The sequence below is a fragment of the Ciconia boyciana genome, chromosome 2 (genome assembly GCF_034638445.1).
Source record: "Ciconia boyciana chromosome 2, ASM3463844v1, whole genome shotgun sequence".
NCBI classification, from domain to species: Eukaryota; Metazoa; Chordata; class Aves; order Ciconiiformes; family Ciconiidae; genus Ciconia; species Ciconia boyciana.
The window spans coordinates 57,239,051-57,261,697 of record NC_132935.1 but is presented as its reverse complement, the minus strand read 5'-3'; the positions used below and the strand labels follow the sequence as shown (position 1 = coordinate 57,261,697).

General features: G+C 38.3%; 1 protein-coding gene across 1 annotated transcript in view; it reads right to left on the bottom strand.

Annotated features, from left to right (window-relative positions):
• Positions 1-4,829: 4,829 nt before the first annotated feature.
• VAPA (VAMP associated protein A) overlaps positions 4,830-22,647 on the bottom strand; it is a 33,332-nt gene continuing 15,514 nt past the window's right edge. The window contains exons 2-6 of the mRNA XM_072852757.1: positions 18,522-18,674; positions 10,729-10,832; positions 8,606-8,686; positions 6,587-6,763; positions 4,830-5,619 (exon numbers count right to left, since the gene is read on the bottom strand). Of these exons, the coding sequence (XP_072708858.1) occupies positions 5,461-5,619; positions 6,587-6,763; positions 8,606-8,686; positions 10,729-10,832; positions 18,522-18,674 (674 nt within the window). The 3' untranslated portion in view covers positions 4,830-5,460. The remainder of the gene's footprint in view (positions 5,620-6,586; positions 6,764-8,605; positions 8,687-10,728; positions 10,833-18,521; positions 18,675-22,647) is intronic.

The window sequence follows — 22,647 nt, the reverse complement described above, 5'->3', positions numbered from 1 at the left end:
TCTGTATTTGGACTATCAAAGTAGCAATGGAAAAATATTTTGCCATTCCCATGAGTAGAGAGATATAGACCACCACTAACACGGAGTTGTACAGATTTAAGACTGACTGTTTTCTTTTTACTTGAAAAGTAGAAACAGCACTGGCTCCCCAAAAAGATTTCTGCTACACAGACACACTTTTGTGTTCTAAGACTACAAACACAACGCACCCAAATGTTTAGCATCTTTTTTCCCCCCCTACTGTCTTTAGCAGAGGTCAGGCATTATGATCCCAGTGAGCACAACCCACCATTAAACACCTCTCTAACAGCCACATTTTCTGCCTGTTTAACACAGCCTCAGGAACAGACAAGGCAACAGCTGTCTTTAGGAAGGTGCTTTAAAAGCCTATGAAAAATTTCCAAGCAACGTGAAGCAGCATTTTAGAAACCCAACAAAAAAAAGACTTGAACACAGCTCAAGGAAGGCTTGATGAGAAACAGGATGGAGTGTGTGCTAGAGAACATGGGCCGTGCCTAAACCATCCCTTCCCAATAATTTGTCCCAACACTTGTGCCTCAGTTTCCCCATCTCTAAAACCAGGATAAGCCACCCTTACAAGGCAGACTGAGACACTCACAAAGATTGATGTTTAATTACTACCCACTCTGAGAACAGCCTAGACACTCATCACCAGTGACAATCTCTCCAAATTCACCTATGCACATGAATCTGCACCAGCATTAGTAGAAAGATAAACTTTCAAGAACATCCTGAAATAATTGTTCCCAGACTATGGCAATTTTTTTTTTCCCCAGAACTTGGATGATAAGCAGACTATCTTAAAAAATCTCACAATGCTTTTTTCTTATACACAAGTTTAAAAGGTAAGAATTAATAACTATTTCAGTCACCTTTCCATTAATTTTGCATTTATTTCAAATGTCTGAGCTCAGACTGCTTAGCTATAATAATAGCTGTCTGTCTCACGCCTCTGTGCCTGGATACCGTAACACCCTTTAAACCTTTTCTAAAGAAAAGGGGGGGGAAGAGCAGCATTCCACCACTGCCAGCAACAGAAGTAGCTACTGTGTAAACAGGGATTCAATACCCTGCTGGCAGTGTTATCAACATTACATAAACTGGTACCAAGCTTTAAATAAAATGGCACTTTAACATGGTGGGAGATGCTTATATCACAATTTAGTCAAAACAAAATCTTTCATCGCCTAACAAATGATATTTCATCCAAATCAGTTCCTACATCCAGTTCACCATGCAAACACGTAAAACCCTTGTCCCAGGAAACGAGGAAGAGACACTGACCTTACCATCTAGCAGTAATGAGAAAGACAGACAAAAGAATCAATTGTTTTGCTTTTGCACAAGACCCCATTTCTACATAGCTATTTGTCACCTAGAGGGCAAATAAATAAAGGTGAGGACACCATCACTACCTCTGCTTACGCAGCCCTATCAATCGGGAATTTTTCTTAAACATATGCAACCTGCATTCAAGAAGAAAAACACAACAGACCAACTTCGATCGTATACTTGGTTACATTATTTCAGTGCCCCCAGAAAAGAAGTTCAGACAGGAAATAAGGAAATTTAATCATTAGTTTCAGTCCTTCCTACAGGAGCTCAAAACCTTGTGAAACCTGACTCCTGTATTTAGCCTCCCCTCTTGTCCAACATTAGTGTGCCACCAGACTAAAGCTGCCATAGAAGCTCAAGATCAGCAAAGGCAGAGCCCCCCCGGCAGCAGTGATCAGTGCCACACATAGATGTGCCTCCCAGGACACACCTCGCAAAGCCATTCAATGGGCATAGAAAGCAAAGCAGTGACCTGTTACGTGCACAGCAACGTGGCTAAAACGACGAGCTACAGAATTTCATCCCACCTGTAAACGTGAAGAGCAGGGCATTTCAATATTATAGTAAATGTTTATTAGGGTTGCTCTGTAACTGTGCAGCTCTCATTCCATCTTTTGCCACAGACTGAAGCAAGTGTTTGCCCTGGCAAGTCAGTTCAAGCATAAACACCTAGGGACTCCAAACAGGAAAAAAACCCTTTGTCACAACTAGTAGTATAAATCTGACAAACCATCAGCATCCTCAGTGTTGCCTGGATTCAGGCACCTGCTCTTCACTCCAACACTGAATCTTCATCCATGCCAGCTTCATGCTATTTACTAGCAGCACCTAGAAGCAGGGCAGTTACACCGCCTGCAAGGTGGGCTAGATACTAGTACAGTCTACAGAATGTACATAGTCAGGGAGAGGTTACAAAACAAAAAGGACACTACTACATTTTTAATGGTTTATTAACACTTCAACTTTTAATATCTTTGAAGAAGGCCTGAAAGATAAGTTTTACTTATTGACTTTGTCTTTTCCCCTTCGGCAAAATGTCACCTTCAACCTCCTCCCTCCACCCTCTCTCCTCCCAAGAGGACAATGAAGTTTCAAGCTAGTGTTTGGTTGCTTCTTATATGTAAATTGGCTTCAATCATAGCAGCAGAAACATGCAAGCCTGGGCAACAGTGTTTGTCAACAGCTTTTAGAGAATGAGTAGAAGTGCACAAATAACTTGTGCATTGATACAAATAACTTCTTCTTAAATGAACTTTATATATATATATATTTTTTTTTTTAAAGTGGCTTAGATTTGGTGCCCAGAATTACTACAGAAGCTATCTCTTCTATTTAACTAGGCTTTCTTTTTCCCCCCGAACCATCATACTACCCTTTTTTAAAGTGCTATATTCATAAAAAACTTTAAAATACTACTTTGATACTGTATACTTGTTCCATCTTGCCCTTTTGAGAAATCAGAAGAGCAACCTGCAATGCATATTCAACTGAAGTTACACATTTAGCCTCACACAACTTTATGGGCATCATTGTCTGATCATATCACTAGGAGCAGTGGAGGGACTGTATATCCCCGTGCTTACATACACAAGTAAGCAGGCAGACAAAGCAAGAAGTTCTAACCACTTCAGGAACAAAGACAAACAATTTAATCCATATTACATGATTCACTGAATACAGTTGATCTCATCCAAAGTGACTCCTGAGAGCAAAATAGCTTTAGCATTACATTTTATATACAGCTATGAAGGGATTACTGGAAACCAAGACAGTCTCCTTATACCATTAGTAAGTACACTGGTTATGAGACCACTGCACACTTTCACTTTGAAGACGTTAATTAAACCATGACCAAGTTTTACCACCACCTGTTTGTTATTTATGAAAAAGTTATTTCAATCTGATTTTATCATTATTTTTACCTTATTTCTGCTGCCAGACATCAAAACCAAGTCAGCTGCATTGAGCAATGACTCCTTTTTCTGCTCTCAAGTCCTGAAAGTGCTAGCTACCCTTGAAAACTTCCATACACTATGCTGTAAACATTTTAAGATCTTCCAGAGGATTCCCCCCACCCTGCCCGGCTTCAATGCAGGAATGACTGCTCTGTCTGAAGCAAACTACATCCTGCACACTATTGCTTTCGTAATTTTCCATGTAATCAGTTTGGAACAGGCTATGAAAGTTTGATGTGGCAATGTTCTGTTAGGGAAAAAAAAAAAAAAAAATCGGGAGAATTACACCATTCTGAACCAGCGGAACCAAAATAATCAAGACCTTAACATAGTTTTTGCAGTCACTGGGATAGAAGGAGACTTGGATGCAGACACTGGAACAAGTAATTGGAAACATCTGTGCTTGCATGCTGAAGTGAAAAGATAAGCAGTATTTGCATTTTCTTCCATCATCTTCCTTGCACATATGCAAGATTTTATAAAAAAGTTTATCACAGAGAGCAATGACAGAACATGATGTAATTATAGTTTTCTTTTTTTAAAAAAAAGCACTAGAAATCAAAGGCAACCAAGATAACGTACATCTTCTCCAGAACATTTTTCTCACCTACATAAGGTGTGCATATACCAAGGTCTAACACACTTAGCTGCACCACATCAAGTCAAGCTGTCCAAGAGCATACACAATTTTGCTTACAGGAGTATATCCCTTCCACAATTTTTCAGTTTACAAGTAATTCCCTGTATTGGATTATGCTTAGTCAGAAGTACAGATAATATTTTGTTCCAATACTACTGATTGTTTTTATGACACATTCAGAGATGAGGCAAGACATAAGATTAAGTGCAGGGAAGCATTTCAGACCCCCAAAAACCACATTCTTTAAAACTCAGCTATACATGGTTAACACAGGTAAATCTGCCAAGAGTTGCATAAAAATGATTTTCATTTTCAAAAGGTGAGCAACTGAGGCTGCTCAGCAAATATCAACTCTTCTGCATCATGGAATTCACTATGGGTGTCTGAATCATTCAAATTGCATTTCTGAATATCTGCTAAAACAGAATTACAAACCGAGTAAGTTAGTATATGTGAATTAAGTACCCTTATGAAATCAAAGAATAATGTTGACTCCTGGAAGACACCCAGAAGATCCAAAGATGGAACAGAAGGTTGATTATTACACTCCCGCACAATCCAAGCAAATTGTTAATATACTGGAAACATTCACGTCTGGTATTTGTACCTGCTGGATATCCAAATTACTGTGTCCCAAAACAAGTTTGATAACCATCCTCTCTGTAGCTGAAAGCAGCCAGAAAACAGCTCATTTTTTTAAACAAATGGAATGGAAACCTTCCCCCCACCCCCCAAGCTTCAATTACAACAGTCTAAGCCAGAGACTTAAGCAAATAAACTTCAAAATAGCCATTTGTTACAAATTACCATGAACAATGAACTTGTTAGGAATCCCTTCTAAAAGTACGACACACACAAACAGGCTACCCAGCAGAAAAATCTGTTAACAATTTTATTTCTTTTGTAATGTTAAATATTATGGGACAGGATTGTAAAGATGAAGAACTCTCAACAATGCCTCACAAGGGGTAAGGAAGAAATTCTGCCATGATATTAGCAAAGTAAGGTAAGGAGAAAATTTACACAGTAAGAGGCACCATTTCCCCCAGAATACCTCTTGTCATATTCCTGAATGAGTGGGATTAGCAATCTAATAAATCATTTTCAAGAGGTAACAGCAACAGATAAAATTTTAAAGGATTATTAAAATAACATTTACAAGACTCTGAACAATTTTTGAATTCTTATTAAAACCACAGAAAGAAAGAACAATTCTTTATTAATTTTCATAAAGGACTGACTGTGCAACTGACACCTGCTATTGATGACTTAATGTACAATTTTGTCCAGTAGCCGAACAGTTTGTCTTTTCAGATTGTGTTTTCTAACCGTGCAAGATCATTAAAGGCAAAGCCTGTTATGATGCTGTACACAAAAATGGCCGCTTGGGCCATACTACCAATGAAGTGGTAGGTAAACAAATCTTTTTCTGGCCAAGAGAAAAAAAAAAAAAAAAGACCAAAAAAAAAAAGGAAGCTGCATTTTGCATGCTTCTCTCACTCATTCTTTCTACAAGATGAACTTCCCTAGAAAGAATCCAATGAAAATGGCTGCAATTACAACAAGAAGTGAAGGAAGAGAATTAGAGCCGTTATCTCTGAGGGCCAAAGCTGTGGGTGATCCAGATTTATCCGAGTGCGCTACCTTTCTGAGCCTCAAGCCTTCATCCTGAGGGGGAAAAAAACACAGATGGAAAAAAATTTATGAACGCATCTTCTTTAGAGTTGTTAAAACTGAACTCAAAGGCCAAATTTACTGGTGGACATTTAAATAAAGTTACAAAAAAAACCAAAACAAACCCACAACATTACACCACACCAAAATCCAAAATATGAGCACAGCAAACCGTAATATTTCAGATAAGGACAGGTAGTCCACTAGTCTCTCTCCATGCTCTGGTTAAGAAAGATTCTGAAATTCTTGCTAGGCACAACGAAGAATCCTGCTTTTACTTACTATGTGTCAATTAAATAGCAGTAATTCCTCATTGTTAAGGAGAAACAACTCCTTTGTGTAGTGTTTCTCCAAATGTTCCAATGTCATCAGAATTACAGGTGTGGAGACATCCTTATTCCATGGTTCTTTAAAAGGCTACCATGGCCAATGAAATTGTCAGATACCCAAAAGCAAATATATACAAAAATCACACAAAGTCATGTTACAGGTTACTGAAATGGCACTTTTACATAAAGGTACTGAAAAGTAGTGTTTGCTTACCTCCTCTGGCCAAACATTTGTTCTTATTCACTAACAGTTTGTGATACAGAATGTTACCGCTTTGGATCTCATTTATTCATTCTTAGTGAATAATAATGCACTTTTATTAAAAGCTACTAATTCGGTGTCTCTGATTTAGACTTAAAGTAACTAAGGCTACCTTAAATAGGACCATTTCATTTAAGAAGAAAATTATGTAGCTTCAGTATCTCATCCATGACAATCACAAAGTCAATCACTGAGAAGTTCAAAATATACAGTATATACAGGACAGTAAAATCATATTAAAAATCAATCTTGACATTCTTACAGTTGTATCTACTTTCTGGAATACACCTCTATTGGCCTAATTACAAACCAGACCTTTCAATCAAGAAGAGTGAAGCCACTTCAATATAAACATGGAAGCAGAACTTACTCTCAGGAGCCGATTTTCATCCGTCAGCTTCATAATCTCTGCTTGAAGTCTTTTGCACTCCTCCACTAGTTTCCTTGTTTCAGTATCGTTAAGTGAAACACTATGTGCTTTTGGCATCGGTCCATCCTGCTTAGATGTATTCAGTACTGGGGCGGGTTTGCTTGCATCTATATCATTCTACAAATATTAAGAATGACTTGAGAATTTTACTTACCTAAAGAAAAATCATCCACAGCTTAAAATTGAAACAACCCAGCTACTAATATAGTTTAATGAAGTTTATATTTACAGTAATCTGAACAAAGACTTCTGTTATCAGTTCAATTCTGATTACCTCAAATATTAAAAAGCAAGAGAAGATTGCACTGTTTACATTTGGTACATGCTACTGAGACAAAAATTAATACTTTAGCTGCTTAACACTGACCCAGCAGGCATCCAAGACGGCATAAAATATACCAAACAGCATTTGAACTTGGGGGGGGGGGGGAAGGGAAGAAAGTAACTCTGCAATAGTTAGAAACAAAACAAAGTAGAAAGAAAACAGGTTGCGTCACAAACTAATATGAAGTATGTATGGCACAAATATTTTGCACCTATAGCACCTCTTACTGAAGGAAAATAAAGTATTGCACAAACATAGAATTTGAAGTCTCAAAGCATCGCCGAAATATACATTACTAATTTTGAATACAAGTGAAAAGTCACATAAAAAGCTGTGAAAAAGCCAAAAATAAGATTAAAAATCTAGTTCCCACAGCTCTGCTCAAAATATACAATGATCTTCAGTAGCCATTAATAACACAATGGATTCAACTGTATAGCCCAGGTTACCATCTGTAAAAACATAGCATTCATATAGCAATACACTCAGAAACAGCTCATATTCAGATTTAGGCTTCTGTATTCCTACTTGCTTGGCTACACAGCTATGTCATTTAGACCACCACCATACTGCATCTTTCATAACCAAAGTAGTCCAAGGTAAGTACTAAATGCAACAGAAAACCTATTAAAAGGTAAACACATCTATGTAATAACAAAGCCCCTAAAAAAGGATGCAAGAATTTATTTAGTTCCTATGCAAGTAGCAGTTATTTGGTCTGCAGCATCTACTTGCATTTTACATTTTTTGCAATGCAGCCATGGATAGCATAAGAGCCAGATCCTGCTACTCCACACAGGTACTCCTAACTAGATTTAAAAAGACCAACATATTTATATCATGAGTAAACAGATCAGGATCTGTTGCTTTTTTAATTGGTTTGCTAGCTGAACTGAATTCCTTTAGTAGAACTGAAACTTCACTAGAGACCTAAGACTTATCTTCCTGGAACAAACCTCCTTCTGCTGTTTGACCTCACTGACTGGTTTCTTTGTGTCTATCTTCTGGCTATGACTAGTAGGCCTCTGAAGAAAGTTGTTGCTGACTGGAGTGAAATACTTGTGTCCTGGTGCAGGTATATCCTGAGGTGGCAGGTGAGGCTTACCCTCAGGACTTGACAGATTTCTCATTGCCAGGTTTCAGCGATTGACTAAATCAACTGCTAAAGAAGGGGTTTGCAACCCTACACTGCTACTGAGAAAAATACAAATATTATGTACAGTCAATACTTATGAAGATATCACTTCACTTTTCACTGTATGCAGTACTGAAGATTCTCTTTTTTTTTAATCTGACAGCAATAAAATGCTAAAGCAAATCAATAATAACAATAACGAAAGGATAATAATTTTTGGCACTAGTCTCCATTGCTGGAGGTTAAGACGTAGTTGGACAGGGTGCTCCCTTTCCGATGAAAGGTTGGAACCAGATGGTATTTCAAGGTCCCTTTCAACCTGGGCTGTTCTATGAATCCTTGAAAAGTTATATACTGAACACCCCTCCTGTCTGATTTAGTACAAAATCCTACAATCAATTTAATCAACAAATCAATTTGGTTTAAAAAAATTCAAAACAAATTTCCATGAGATCCTATCAGTCAGCGTATGACAGTTTCTTACCCTTTTCTTACTTACCAGTTTATCATTTTCATTGGGCATTTCAAACACACATCTCAATTTGGAGTCCATTAACTCATCAGGTTTTGCTTCTTTCCACTAAGACAACAATTAATATAGTTACTTAACGTGCTAGACTCATGCAAACATCTGAACAGTTCATAAGCTTGCTCTTAGTACTTGACTCCTATATAGCTGGGTACTGTCCTTACCCTAGCTGCAATTTTCAGACTTGCTTCTGAAAAATGTTTTTTTGTTCATGTTGACTACTGAGAAGCAATGAAAGCTAGAAATGGTTAATTAAGTCTGCAAATGGAAATTAGTAAATTGAATGCAAGGATGGATCCAGAGGTTTGTAGGGGATAGTGAGGGGACAATACAGCAGTTCCATTAACACACAATGAGGAACAAGTACCATCTGAGTCGGTTTAAGAACAAGGTTCTAGCCCTATCACTTCCTGGTAAATGTACTTCTTGTGTCCCCATCTTTGAAGCATCAATTTTAAACAAAATTGAAGGACACCTTTTACTGACTCTATATTTAGTTCCAGAGTAAATTTCTTTAGTTCTTCATATTTTAGATTTTTAACCACTTCCTCCTTTTACTGCATAATACATTACAATCTGGACCTAGAGAATTTTTCAAAGCTGTTTATAAAAAACATTTTAAATTCTAATGGTTATCAATATATTTAAATAATTGTGAAGTATGCTGGAATCTCTCTGCTCAACTGACAACTAACTTTCAAAGCATACACTTCATGTAGTTGCCTTAAATCTTTAGGCTCAGAGACTGATCTGAAGTCTGCGGCAATTTTTCCAACAATAGGTCCTCTGAAGTTACCTTAGAATTGCAGGTCTTACAGACTACAATATGCAGGCTTTTCATAACATCTTTCCTTTTTTTTTGGAGGGGTGGGTCCAGTGGCATTAGTCGTACAGTAACTTGTAACTACAATTAACGATTTTCTGCAAGATCTGTTTCTCAGTATTCTATACTTCAACACACTGAGAAAGCAGTTATTTGAAAGGTATTTCTAAAGTGGATTTTTATATCCTCACCAAATAGTTACGCTTCACTTACCACACATAACCAACAGCTATCAGAGCATATTAAGAAAAAGTAAACCAGACCAACATGGAAGACAGATGCTCATTTTCTAGTTACATGTCTCAAAAGCTTAACAAAATCTGAAAGGTTTTCCACTGTTTCCAGTGAAGAGTGATGCCACAGTAGTGTTTGCCTTCATATAAGGGGACAGAGCCTAAACCTGCAGATGTCTAGTGGATTTCAGTGATTTGTAAAACCTCATCTTTATCCTTTGTTTCCCCTCTCCTCCTCTGCCTTGAGTGAACATTGAACATACCTGTGTAAACTCAGGCATTCCTTAAAACATTCTCTAGAGACAGAAGGCTGTGCATCATTCCCCTCTGCCTTAATATACATGCTTATGGGAGTCCACGTACAGCCTAAAGGGCGTGAACTGAAGGCTTCCTTCCATTGCTGCCAGCTTGTAACGTCAGGAACAGGTGTCTTTACTCCTGAACTAACAAGCACAAACCTAAATACCTTCTTTCTGGATCTTTCATCAGACCAATCCTGCCTAAGAACTGAATCTACATGTTCTATTAAAACAGAAAATAAATCTATCATTTGTGCTGTGTTTAGCCACTTGGTGTCTTGCAGAGAAACATATCTTAGTCTTCCAAATGTTTCAATTCATTATAATCCCATTCAACATTTCACTTAAACACTTTTCAGACCAAATGCGCCCATTTCATACAGCTTCAGGCTTGTTGTTTAAATATACTCTTGATTCCTTCAAATACAATCTGTTTATCCCCTTCAGATTAGGTGCATATAAGGTACAACATGCCCATATTTTAACACCAAACTGACCTTACCTTAGATTCACTACTATTTCCATTCAACCAGTTCATCAGGCAAGTTCTAAGAACTGAGCTTGTATGCAGTATTAAAAACCCTGAATCACATATGGAAGTCATACTTGTTCAGAGAAAAAAACAATTATTCTCCAAAAAAAATTGCAAAAACATGATTCATTTACACTTAAGCCTGAAATTTTTAAGGGGGAAAAAAAAAAACCCCACAACAGTCATTTAATCCCATTTTTACTTACCACTGCCTCCATATCTGAAATATTTGGTGGTGCATAGGTTGTTTGTACCATAAACTTGTGTTTACTCTTCTCATTTGGGTCATAGTCAAAAGGCTGCAGCATTACTGTTCAAAAGAAGAAAAAAAAAAAAGCATAAAACTGTGATTCTTCAGCTAATCACTGTAACAAGCATGCTATCCACTTTAGATTTGCTTCTCACTGAACAGACACTGAAAGTTAAAAGGCAAATGCGGTGTTGAAAATAGAGCAGATCTACACTGTAGCAACAGGTACTGAGAGGAAAGATCTTGAAGTTTTTCAGAGTCTGGTGTATCTGACATGATTATTTCTTAATTACTATAGCTAAAAGGCATTTCATATACAAACATGAACAAACAGATCCTGTAAGACAGACAAAAAAAACCCCAAGAAAACCCCACAGGAATTTCCTTTGGAATAAATACATTTTATGATTAAGTGAATGCAAAGTTAAAGAATTGTAGCATACATTATGATAGTTACTTAGGGAAAAAAGAGAGATCCTACATTAGGTAGACCACCAAGCACTGGGGCAAGTTCAACTGACTTCTAAAGGTATATTAATCTAAGCTGGGAGCAAAACTACTAAAATACTTCATTCAAACTACAGTTATTATAGGAGGTAAATCTGCCTGGGGCTCTAATAATACATCTTTAAAACCCTTTCAAATTGAGCTCTTTAAAAATAAATTTACAGTGATTAGTTATGTAATAACTACACAACAGATTTTACTCAGGTTTTAACATTCTTAAACGTAACTCCAGTCTAACAGTTAACATTTGTCCAAAAGTACTCCAAAATCCAGGTACACACTTGAATTCTGTGGCAGGTTTTGGGCCTCCACCACATTTTACCAGTAAAGAAAGAGGGATGGGATTCAAAATCAAATTCCCTATAAAGGCAGCTTTAAGTGAAACATTAAAATAAAACTCCTAATACCTGCATTTTATCTTACATATTTTCTCACTGCATTTTCAGCTTTCAACACACTGTAATGCAGATTTTTAAAAAAAAAAAAAAAAAAACAAAAAAACCTTCTGGATCAAATCAGATGTTTCTGACACAACATGGTTTGTACTACAAGTACCAGAGGCAGAGTATGCAGGCGGTTCACACTTTCTGAATGACAACCTTTTTACTGTACTTTCAGCTTTCCAAAGTTGAAAACCCTGTTGGTCAAGAACAGAAACTCATGTTTCTCAAGTTATTATTTTGAAGCGTGCACAAGCTCAGTGAAAAAAAAAATACATCACTGACAGTATTTATAGCCTCCATTATTTCTACAGCACTACAATACTTTTAAAATAAAGCTTTAATTACAGAAGCACAGTACCTTCATCCACCCAAGTTGTACAAGGCCATCCACGAGCAGACTGTATGTTTTTACACCACATAGAGGTTGTACAGGTCACCCTGGCATCACTATTTTGTGTGTGGTTTCTTTAGTTCAAAGGGACTGAAATAACATGATGTCTAGAATACAGACCAGGAGATTAGAACTTTTACAGGATATAGTTGCATATCCAGGGGCATAATATAAGGGTCTGCAGAAATACCTGAATACACAAGGTTTGTTATGGTAGTGTTGGGGGACTACTGAAGCAGAGGGATGGATACACAACCAGCAGAGTCTACCTCCAACCATACTGTCTGCCTGGAGTGGACCCTGAAACAAACTACCATGTTAGCCCCCTCGTCTCCTTTCAGAGACAATTAGTTGCCTTACTCCAGATGGGAGTACAGGACCACACGAATTATATTTAAATATGTGTATGTGAGTACACCTGCAACTTGCTCTACAAGAGGATGAGGACTCATGAGTGAGCTGTAGAGATAAATGATTTGACAGTGTACATACACTTGTCTTCCACAGAATGGGAATTCCAGTTCAGTATATCTTTATACAAAATTAAAAAGAGAGCTGAAGTAGTTTCAGATAAAGATTAAAAAAAAACCCCAAGAATTACACTTATGGAGTCCTATCAACAGGTATCTGTATATTTACCTATTTTACAGCAATGAAAAAGCTGTAGCAGAAATACTGATTTAGCTAGAAAAACACATTGTATGCTCTGAACAACCTTCCCATATATTCTAAACCAATTCAGTCTGTAGACTTTGATACTGCTACAGTTTTCAACTATTCAATTACATTTTCCACAATTCTGAATCTTCGTTAGATATATAGTTCAACATGCATCCCTTCACACAGAGAGTAAATTCTTCATGGTAGGACTGAACTGCATTAGTTTATAAAATACTAGTGTGTATATATATATATATAAAATTTATATACTGTATAATTATAAAATACATATATATAAATATAAAATAAATATATATTAGTATTTTATATATATAAGTACAGTATCAAAATTACTAACTTGGCCTTTCCAAAGTCACTAGTACCTATGAAAAAAAACTTACTTCTAAATTTAATTACACTGCCACCTAACTTTAGCCCTTAAATACTAGTTACAAGTTGCAGGTGTTTGCTACAGGATGGTTATCTCTTTTTTTTTTTGCCTTAAATGTTACATACAGCATAATCAAAGGATAAGTGAGTAATTTGAATCAGATATATTTCATAAATAAAGCATATAAAGGAACTGCAGTATTTGCAATGCTTTCAAGCAATTCTATTTGGAAAGGTTTAAAAGTCAGCTTCCCTTAATCATTTGTCTCACTGTGGTCCAAAAGATAACTGATCAAACTAAATGCTTCTTCCAGGTATGGATGCTATAGCAAATTACCTCTAAGAATTGTTCCATCAACAGACTACTGAATAGCATGCAGTATTCAGTTTCCTAAAGCCAAGGGAACAGATGGAGTAACTTGAAAGATAGCAAAACCAGCTTTCCATCACCAGAGAACTTCTTCACATGCTGGCAGAATCCTTGGATAACTAGTTAAATAACTATGTTCTTTGACCACTCGGTAACAGCTAAAAATCTGACTGAATTGAAAAGCAGCAGAAAAAGACAATTCGCAAGTTCAAAGAGCTCTTCAAGCTCTTGACAGTTTTAAGTAATCATGGAAAACCTCATGAATATACAAAGGCAGAGTTTTCAACATGTTCTTGGAATCCCTGAGTAGTCCAAAGATCACTTACAGGGGAATTGCAACAAATAGTTATGAAAGCAAGCCTCTTGTTAATAGGCTTAGGTTTTCTACACAGGAGGGCTTTATCTCCACAAAATAAATCTTAAAGGGGTCTGAAAACCAGAAGAAAGAACAGTTACAAGTAACAGTAACAAGTTGTGAATGAAGAAGAGTAACATGCTATATTCTAAAAAGAAAAATCAACAAGCAGTTGTTAACAAGTTAACAATAAGCAATACATGACACAATAATAAATAGTTAATTTAGGGCATCAAGGTAAAGAAAAACAGGTCTTACCAAATTAGTATTTTTGGAAAAAATGTATGAACATGGCTGAAGAAGGTTACCTAGTGATTCACAACTGAATGATAAACAAAATGCCCAGGGACTTCCTTAAAATTACTGTTAAATCACATCTCCCACCAACGAATTTAAAAACTGTCTTGGCTCTGAATTAGCACGATGCACTATACAGTCTGAAGGCAGCTAACGCTATCTCAACATTTAGTTTTGAACACAGTTTCAGCCCATGGTATCCTATAGTGATTTCTCTCTGCACAACAACATGAGAGAAATCTATTTTTAACTATATGAAAGATGAGTCAGCACTGAAAACATTCAGTTGAGAGACTGATGAGATAACTAAGTGGGTCACTAGAAAAATTATCTGCGCACTTGGCTTACTAAGTGACCCAAAAGAAATAATATGCTTAAAAACAAAAAGATGAAGCTGACACTTTGGGGAGGGGAACTTCATTCTGAAAAGCACTGTGGAGTCACTATAACTAAACAACTGCACATGAAAGCATCTTGGGGTCACTGTAGCTGAATAACTGCATGAGAAAAAGGGATATCAAAGATTTCCTGCTATGCAAACTGAAGAGTCAAGCAGTATGATACTGTTTCCCTTTGTTGGTGAACCTGAAGCTGAAATATTGTATACAGCTCCAGTATTGCCTTATTTAAAAAACTGAAATATTCAAAGCATTAAAAGGATTATTTGTAATTATGAAAACACACTTTACAATAGGCAAACTGAATACTTCAATCTATTCAATTCCCTGAAGAGAAAGTCCAGCAGTATCTTGATCATGATGTATGACTACCCACAGGAAAGATCCCCGATACCAGATCAAACACACAGTTAAGACGAAATGGCCGTAAGTCAAAGTTGAAGACGGAAATAAAGTAGGCTTTTGACTACTTGAATCTTGAACCAATTCTCAGTAAAATGATCTTTCATCCACAAGATGCTGGACCGTCCATGGTAAGCAATACTGAAGTTTTAAAGGGTCACATTCTACAGACCATATTATAGAATCATACAATCATTTAGGTTGGAAAAGACCTTTAAGATCATCAAGTCCAACCGTTAACCTAGCACTGCCAAGTCCACCACTACACCATATCCCTAAGCACCACATCTACACGTCTTTTAAATACCTCCAGGGATGGTGACTCAACCATTTCCCTGGGCAGCCTGTTCCAACGCTTGACAACCCTTTCTGGGAAGAAATTTTTCCTAATATCCAATCTAAACCTCCCCTGGCACAACTTGAGGCCATTTCCACCTGTTCTATGGCTTGTTCCTTGGCAGAAGAGACCAACACCCACCTCCCTACAACCTCCTTTCAGGTAGTTTCAGGTCTCCCCTGAGCCTCCTTTTCTCCAGGCTAAACAACCCCAGTTCTCTCAGCTGCTCCTCAGAAGACTTGTGCTCTAGACCCTTCACCAGCTTCGTTGCCCTTCTCTGGACACGCTCCAGCACCTCCATGTCTCTCTTGTAGTGAGGGGCCCAAAACTGAACACAGTATTCGAGGTGCAGACTCACCAGTGCCAAGTACAGGGAGATGACCACTTCCCTAGTTCTACTGGCCACGCTATTTCTGATACAAGCCAGGATGCCATTGGCCTTCTTGGCCACCTGGGCACACTGCTGGATCATATTCAGTTGCCTATCGACCAACGCCCCCAGGTCCCTTTCTGCTGGGCAGCTTTCCAGCCACTCTTCCCCAAGCCTGTAGCATTGCATGGGGTTATTGTGACCCTACTGCAGGACCTGACACAGCCTTGTTGAACCTCATGCAATTGGCCTCAGCCTATCAATCCAGCCTGTCCAGATCCCTCTGTAGAGCCTTCCTACCCTCAAGCAGATCAACACTCCCACACAACTTGGTGTCATCTGCAAACTTACTGAGGGTGCACTCGATACCCTCGTCCAGATCATTGATAAAGATATTAAACAGAACTGGCCCTAATACCAAGCCCTGGGGAATGCCACTTGTGATCGGCTGCCAAGTGGATTTAACTCCATTCACCACAACTCTTTGGGCCCAGCCACCCAGCCAGTTTTTCTCCCCAGCGAAGAGTACACCAATTCAAGCCATGAGCAACCAGTTTCTCCAGAAGAATGCTGTGGGAAATGGTGTAAAAGGCTTTACTAACGTCTAGGTAGACAACATCCACAGCCTTTCTCCCTCATCCACTAAGCGGGTCACCTTGTCACAGAAGGAGATCAGGTTAGTCAAGCAGGACCTGCCTTTCATAAACCCACGCTGACTGAGCCTGATCACCTGGTTGTCCTGTATGTGCCATGTGATGGCACTCAGGGTGATCTGCTCCATAACCTTCCCCGGCACCAAGGTCAGACTGACAGGCCTGTAGTTCCCCAGATCCTCCTTCTGGCCCTTCTTGCAGATGGGCGTCATATTTGGTAACCTCCAGTCAACTGGGACCTCCCCGGTTAGCCAGGACTGCTGATAAAGCATTGAAAGCAGCTTGGTGAGCACTTCTGCCAGCTCCCTCAGGACCCTTGGGTGTATCCCATCCAGCCCCATAGACCTGCGTGTGCCTAAGTGGTGTAGCAGGTTGCTAACCATTTCCCCTTGGATTATAGGGGCTTCATTCTGTTCCCTGTCCCTGTCTTCCAGCTCAGGGGGTTGAGTACCTGGGGAACAACTGGTCTTACTAGTAAAGACTGAGGCAAATAAGGCATTAAGGACCTCAGCCTTTTCCTCATCCTTTGTCACTATGTTTCCCCCCACATCCAATAAAGGATGGAGATTCTCCCTAGCCCTCCTTTTGTTGCTAACGTATTTATAGAAACATTTTTAATTGCCTTTTATGGCAGTAGCCAGATTAAGTTCTAGTTGGGCTTTGGCCCTTCTAATTTTCTCCCTGCATAACCTCACGACATCCTTGTAGTTCTCCTGAGTTGCCTGCCCCTTCTTCCAAAGGTCATAAACTCTCCTTTTTTTCCTGAGTTCCAGCCAAAGCTCTCTGTTCAAACAGGCTGGTCTTCTTCCCTGCTGGCTTGTCTTTCGGCACATGGGGACAGCCTGCTCCTGTGCCTTTAAGATTTCCTTCTTGAAGAATGTCCAGCCTTCCTGGACTCCTTTGCTCTTCAGGACTGCCTCCCAAGGGACTCTGTCAACCAGTCTCCTAAACAGGCCAGAGTCTGCCCCCCAGAAGTGCAAGGTAGCAGTTCTGATGACCCCCCTCCTTATTATTGGTTTGCTACAGCTCTCCAGGGGTTCTACAAAAATCAGCTTTCTAGACTTAGGAGATCTAGGACCTCACACCTGTATTGCCTGTGATCTCTACAACCTTTAAGATCACAGCCTATAAAAAGGTGATTCCCCTCTCCAAGTTGGGAAATATGGTAGGTCCAGAGAAATAAAGAGTTTCTCACCTCTTACAGTCACTGGTTTGAGAATCGTCTTTATTCTGGAGATTCCTACCTCAAAATGATTAGGAGAATGACCTATGAAAATCATTTACCAAATCAGAAGGCTGATACCTAGTCTTTTCCCACTTTCTTGAGAATGTCTACTCCCACGATTACTAACACGTGGTCTTTTTGACATAGTACAGTCCAGTATAGGATTAGACCATTATACATCCAGCTATCAAAATTCTGCAGATTGTCAGAATGAAGTATGTACGCCAAACCTACACAGAGTTTCATGGGAAAAAAAAAAAATTGTCTGGCTTCAGGGCTCACACTCTACTGAAAAGTAACGATTCTTTTTTTAATCCTCTCACCCAAAAAACAAAAACAGAGTAAGGAGAGAGTATCTCTATAGTGAAACGTACTAGATTTTTCAAATTTAAGGGCTACAAACTGCTCCACCTACCTAAAATAAGAGAAAATATAATTTTTTAAAAGCAATTTAATGATTGCCACTTAACATATACTACTGTGGTAAATGGAAGAATTATGAAACAATATAGTTCAGGGACCAATACTATGGTCAAAACAAGTAGTCTACAATTGTGAATGAATTATTATTTTTTTTTAATGCAATGAACTGTCAAATGTTAAACTTTAAACACATCACAGCAGCCAAGCAATGCCCTACTTCAAGATATAAGCATGAATATAAGTCTGAAGCAAAGGTACTGTTAATGTCACTGCCCATTGCCAACTTTCTTTTCCTCCTTTCAGACAGCTGCAGATAAAGGTGACAAATGGCAAGTATTTCTGCGTGGAGGATTTTTCATGTATCATTGCAGCTCTACATCAAGTTGACATTGCACTAAAGAAGGGAAACAGTTATTTTCAAAAAAATCTTTTTTAAAAGCTGACATACTTCAAACAGCCTCTGAGATCAAGCATTAGAGAACTTCATGAATGGCCTAAAAACCTACAACTGCATATATTTGTTTTTACCTGAAACAATTACAGACGATCCTGGGTCAATAATTCCACTGTTCGGCCTCACACAGTATCGACGAGGCGCTGTGGTCTTCACTTTGAAGCATACTTTTCTATCTGATGGATTTCGTAGTTTAAGATTTGTAGTTACTACATCCGTAAAGGGACCTGAAAAAAGGGTTGTTTTTTTTAAATATGCATGTATCTCTGGAAATCTGTTTATACGGTCCAAATTACTGTTAAAATATAACTTGATGGCAACAAACTTCTAAAAGCAGGTTAAGTCATACATCTGTTAAGCACATATACTGTCACATGCAAAGCACGCTCCATCACCTTAGTTATAATAATATACATTACAGCAATGAACAAATAACTCTTAAATAGTACGACAGACTCAAGCTGTTGGCGCAAAAAGTTCATATATACATATGCTAATGTTACCAAATCATTCTTAACATTTTAAATACCTAGACAGTAATGGGCATATGCAAAAGTAAATTTTGCTGGATTTTTCTTTAGGAATAGAAGCAACACATACTTTGGAACTCTTTCAAATGTTTAAAGAAAGAAAACACTGTGATACTGAAACATACTAACCGCTCTTGAGATTTCAACTTCTGTTGCACTTCTGAGCTCCTATAGACTTGACAGAAACAGACATCAACCTCGTCTTTTAAACTCAAAATAGGCAAGAGAGATGATACTCTGTTTATGCATATACTCCAACTGATCCACAGAAAACAAGTTGTAGTTGCCATGTTTATGTATTCAACACAGTGCATTCTCTAAGCTGTGTTTACGTTAAACCATCAGGACAGGAATTGCCCCCAAGACCGGACTGGACAAGAGGCATAATTTCAATGTCAAGCTGCAAAAGCACGTCTTCCAACAGAGATCACCTCCATGTGATGCCATACAGTAACAGCACGAAAAGCAAGTAAGGTTCACAGTGTTCTGAGCTGTGTTAATCTCCCTTATGCTTGTGTCATCTGAAAGCAAGACTGCACGGGCACTAAAAGAATGTAACTTAGAAAATGGAATTTCATATGAACATGAAATTTATTCAATATTTAATGTGTACATTAACTTGTAAGAACCTTCTTTATCATTCTTTAAAAATTACACATTAAATTACTACAAGATAATTTCCATCAGCATTGAAAACATGACAACTACTTTTCCAGTTAAAAAAAACCACAAAGAAAGCAAACTTTAGATTAAATTGAATGAAAAATATACACGATGTGAACAACATCAGTACAACAAAACCACTAATGGCATGAGACGAAAGTCAATTCTTTTCTGAACACCTTATTCCACAGAGGTGTCTGGACTACTCTGAAGGAAATGGTACTGACCGCTATCAAACATGTTACTACGCTAGAGGGCTCACTATCTGACCGATGTCTTTGTTTCTATAACTCTCTCTCATTCCAAATCCTTGATTTTGAGAGAGTACTAAACAGAGTCTTGACACAACACACCAAGATACAAATCAATAAAGGACTAAAATAGGAATTACTGAGAACCACAATATCGAGATGTAGATTAAGATACATGAGCTAGGTTTACATTCGACGAGACTCTTTTGAGAAAATAGAAACTGGTATTACTTATCTGAAACTTCATTTCTAATCTGGCTTTATATGGCGGACGAAACAGTCACCCTCTCAATCCAAGCAAATTTGACACAGCCCCCAAGAGGAAGATTAACAAAACTACTTCAAAGTTTCCTGCCACTTGCCTCTTGATGGTTCTTGCAGGATCCAGTTGCATTTACATATAGAGTGTGATAAAAATAACTCACATCACCCATACCACAAGCTGAACTAAAATCCAGCAGCTGAATACTCCTCTAAATCTAAGACTGCTGATACACTCAGAAATGACCAAACATTTATTTTTTTTCGAGCTACACAAACATTTTTGAGGAAGTTATTCTGGGAGTTTTATTAATAGTCACCTAGGCATTGCCTTTGCAGTGCCCAGCAGCATACAGCACCTTGAATCTGGCTTTCAAAGGTGTGAGTTCCTTTTTTTTTAATTGCAATTCTAGATAGCCTGAGAAGCTGTGCTTCTCAATCTTCTCAACTACTATTACTAAGGAAATTCTGCTCAAAGGAAAAAAAGGCTCAGTTCAGAGGCTCCTTTTGAAAGGCACAGGCATCAAGAAAAGGACCTATACTATTCAAAAATAGTTTATTTCAAGACAAAGAAGCAGTGAATTTATAAACTGATGATAAACTGTTTCTTGAACTTAAAAAAAAAAGATGTTCTGTTTCTTTTGAGACATGAAAGGTCCCCTCATGCCTGCCTCCTCAAAGTGCATAATGATGAGATAGGATTCAAAATACTCTTAAAATTATTCTGATATTTACTGTCAGTTGTAACACCACTGATAATTAAAAAAAAATCTGCTTTTGTTCCCCAGGTACATGAATGCAGTGACCTCCTTTGCATTTCCTGGATACTTCCCAAAAAAAAGCCTTTAGCTCAGGGACATTTTTTAGTATCAGACATTTCTTTTAGAGTGGACTGAAATCTCTTTCAAGGCCTAGAGCACTCTTCTGACAGCTTTACCTTTCACCTGCTTTCTAAAAGGTTTAAAGAAGAAAAGCTGTATGAAGCCTCTCGAGGCTCACAACCATCAGATTTAATAAATAGCTGGTAACAAACTGGTGCACAAAAGGAAAAGACGATTAAATTTCACTGTTCCTGCAGAACCCAGCTATTTTAGTAGTTTAGTGGCATACTGACAGACAGCACTGATCTGAGCACGGACAGGCAGGAGCAGACACAAGGACAGTAAATCAGAAAAAAATATCTATTACCATTCAGAGGAGCCACACAATCTAAATTAGCATGACATATCCTTCAAAAAAGAAACCATGCAGCAGCAGCAGAAGATTTTGGAGTACCCATTCACACAAACATAAATACCACTACCCTTGGGGGAGTGGGGAAATAAAGTACAACCTGGCACTAACAGCCTGAGTGCAAAAGCCTAAATCGTGATTGTTCCTTGAGAAAAACAAGAGAAGTGGGGGGAGAAGGAGAACCGGGAAGGAGAAACGTTTTAGACCATACTGCACAGACCGCACCTAAACAAGGAAAAGAACGGGCAAAGATGGACACAGACATTCTGCACATGCACCAAGATGGACAAATGCATGCCAACTTCATCTCAGAAAACATACAGCTACACTAGGACAGCATTATACTCTCAAAAAGAACATCTCCCTCACTGCTTGCATGACACCCAGGCCAAAACTGGTTTTTATTTGGGCACTTAAACCTCAGACAGGCTCATGTCTAACTGTACCCACCACACAAAATACCTCATGAGTACTCATCTACTGTTGTTTGCCCAATACTTCCACCATAAACTGCTTAAGAGTATCTTGTATCTTATATTTGTACAACATAGGACAATGGACTTCTGGATCTGCAACTAGGGTTTTCAGAAGCTGTGGTAATTTAACTAATAAAATCCTCAAGCTATACTGATGTAACTATGATGTCTAATGACAAGAAATCATTGCTTTATAAACCTGTAATTTCAACCTAACAACCTCTGGGAGTCAGAGCTACTTTAAAGGGGACAGGGAGTTCAGCAACCCACTTAGTGTAAATTCAAGACACCAATTACAGCATCTTCCTAGAATAAAAGTTGTGAGAGTGCCAGGTTATTCCAACTGTTTTGAATGGAGCAGTGACAATCCATGCCGAGATTTTTCCTGTCTTTTTGACTTACGAGGGCCTTAAGAGAGGAATGACAGACACCTGCCTAATCACAGTCAGAAATACTAGATATCTCCAAAAACATTATGTACTGAATTTCTATTCCAGCAATCTTACAGTGCTGCCACTGCAACATTAATACCGGGGTTGCCTCTGGCAACTACACATCTCAGACTACAGCAACTAGTGGGCAGGAAGAAATGACACAGATTCTGCAGAGCCAGTTTCCACTGCTGAAACACAGTGCCAAGTTTCCCAGCTTGCCACAAGCTTGCCAGTTGCACTGCAATAAAACCGAAATACTATGTTTTACTGGACAGGAAGGACCTGTACAGAGATCTTTTTGACCAACCGTGTCATCTTCTCTTCAAATTCAGGTCTCCTTCAGGTCCTCAGC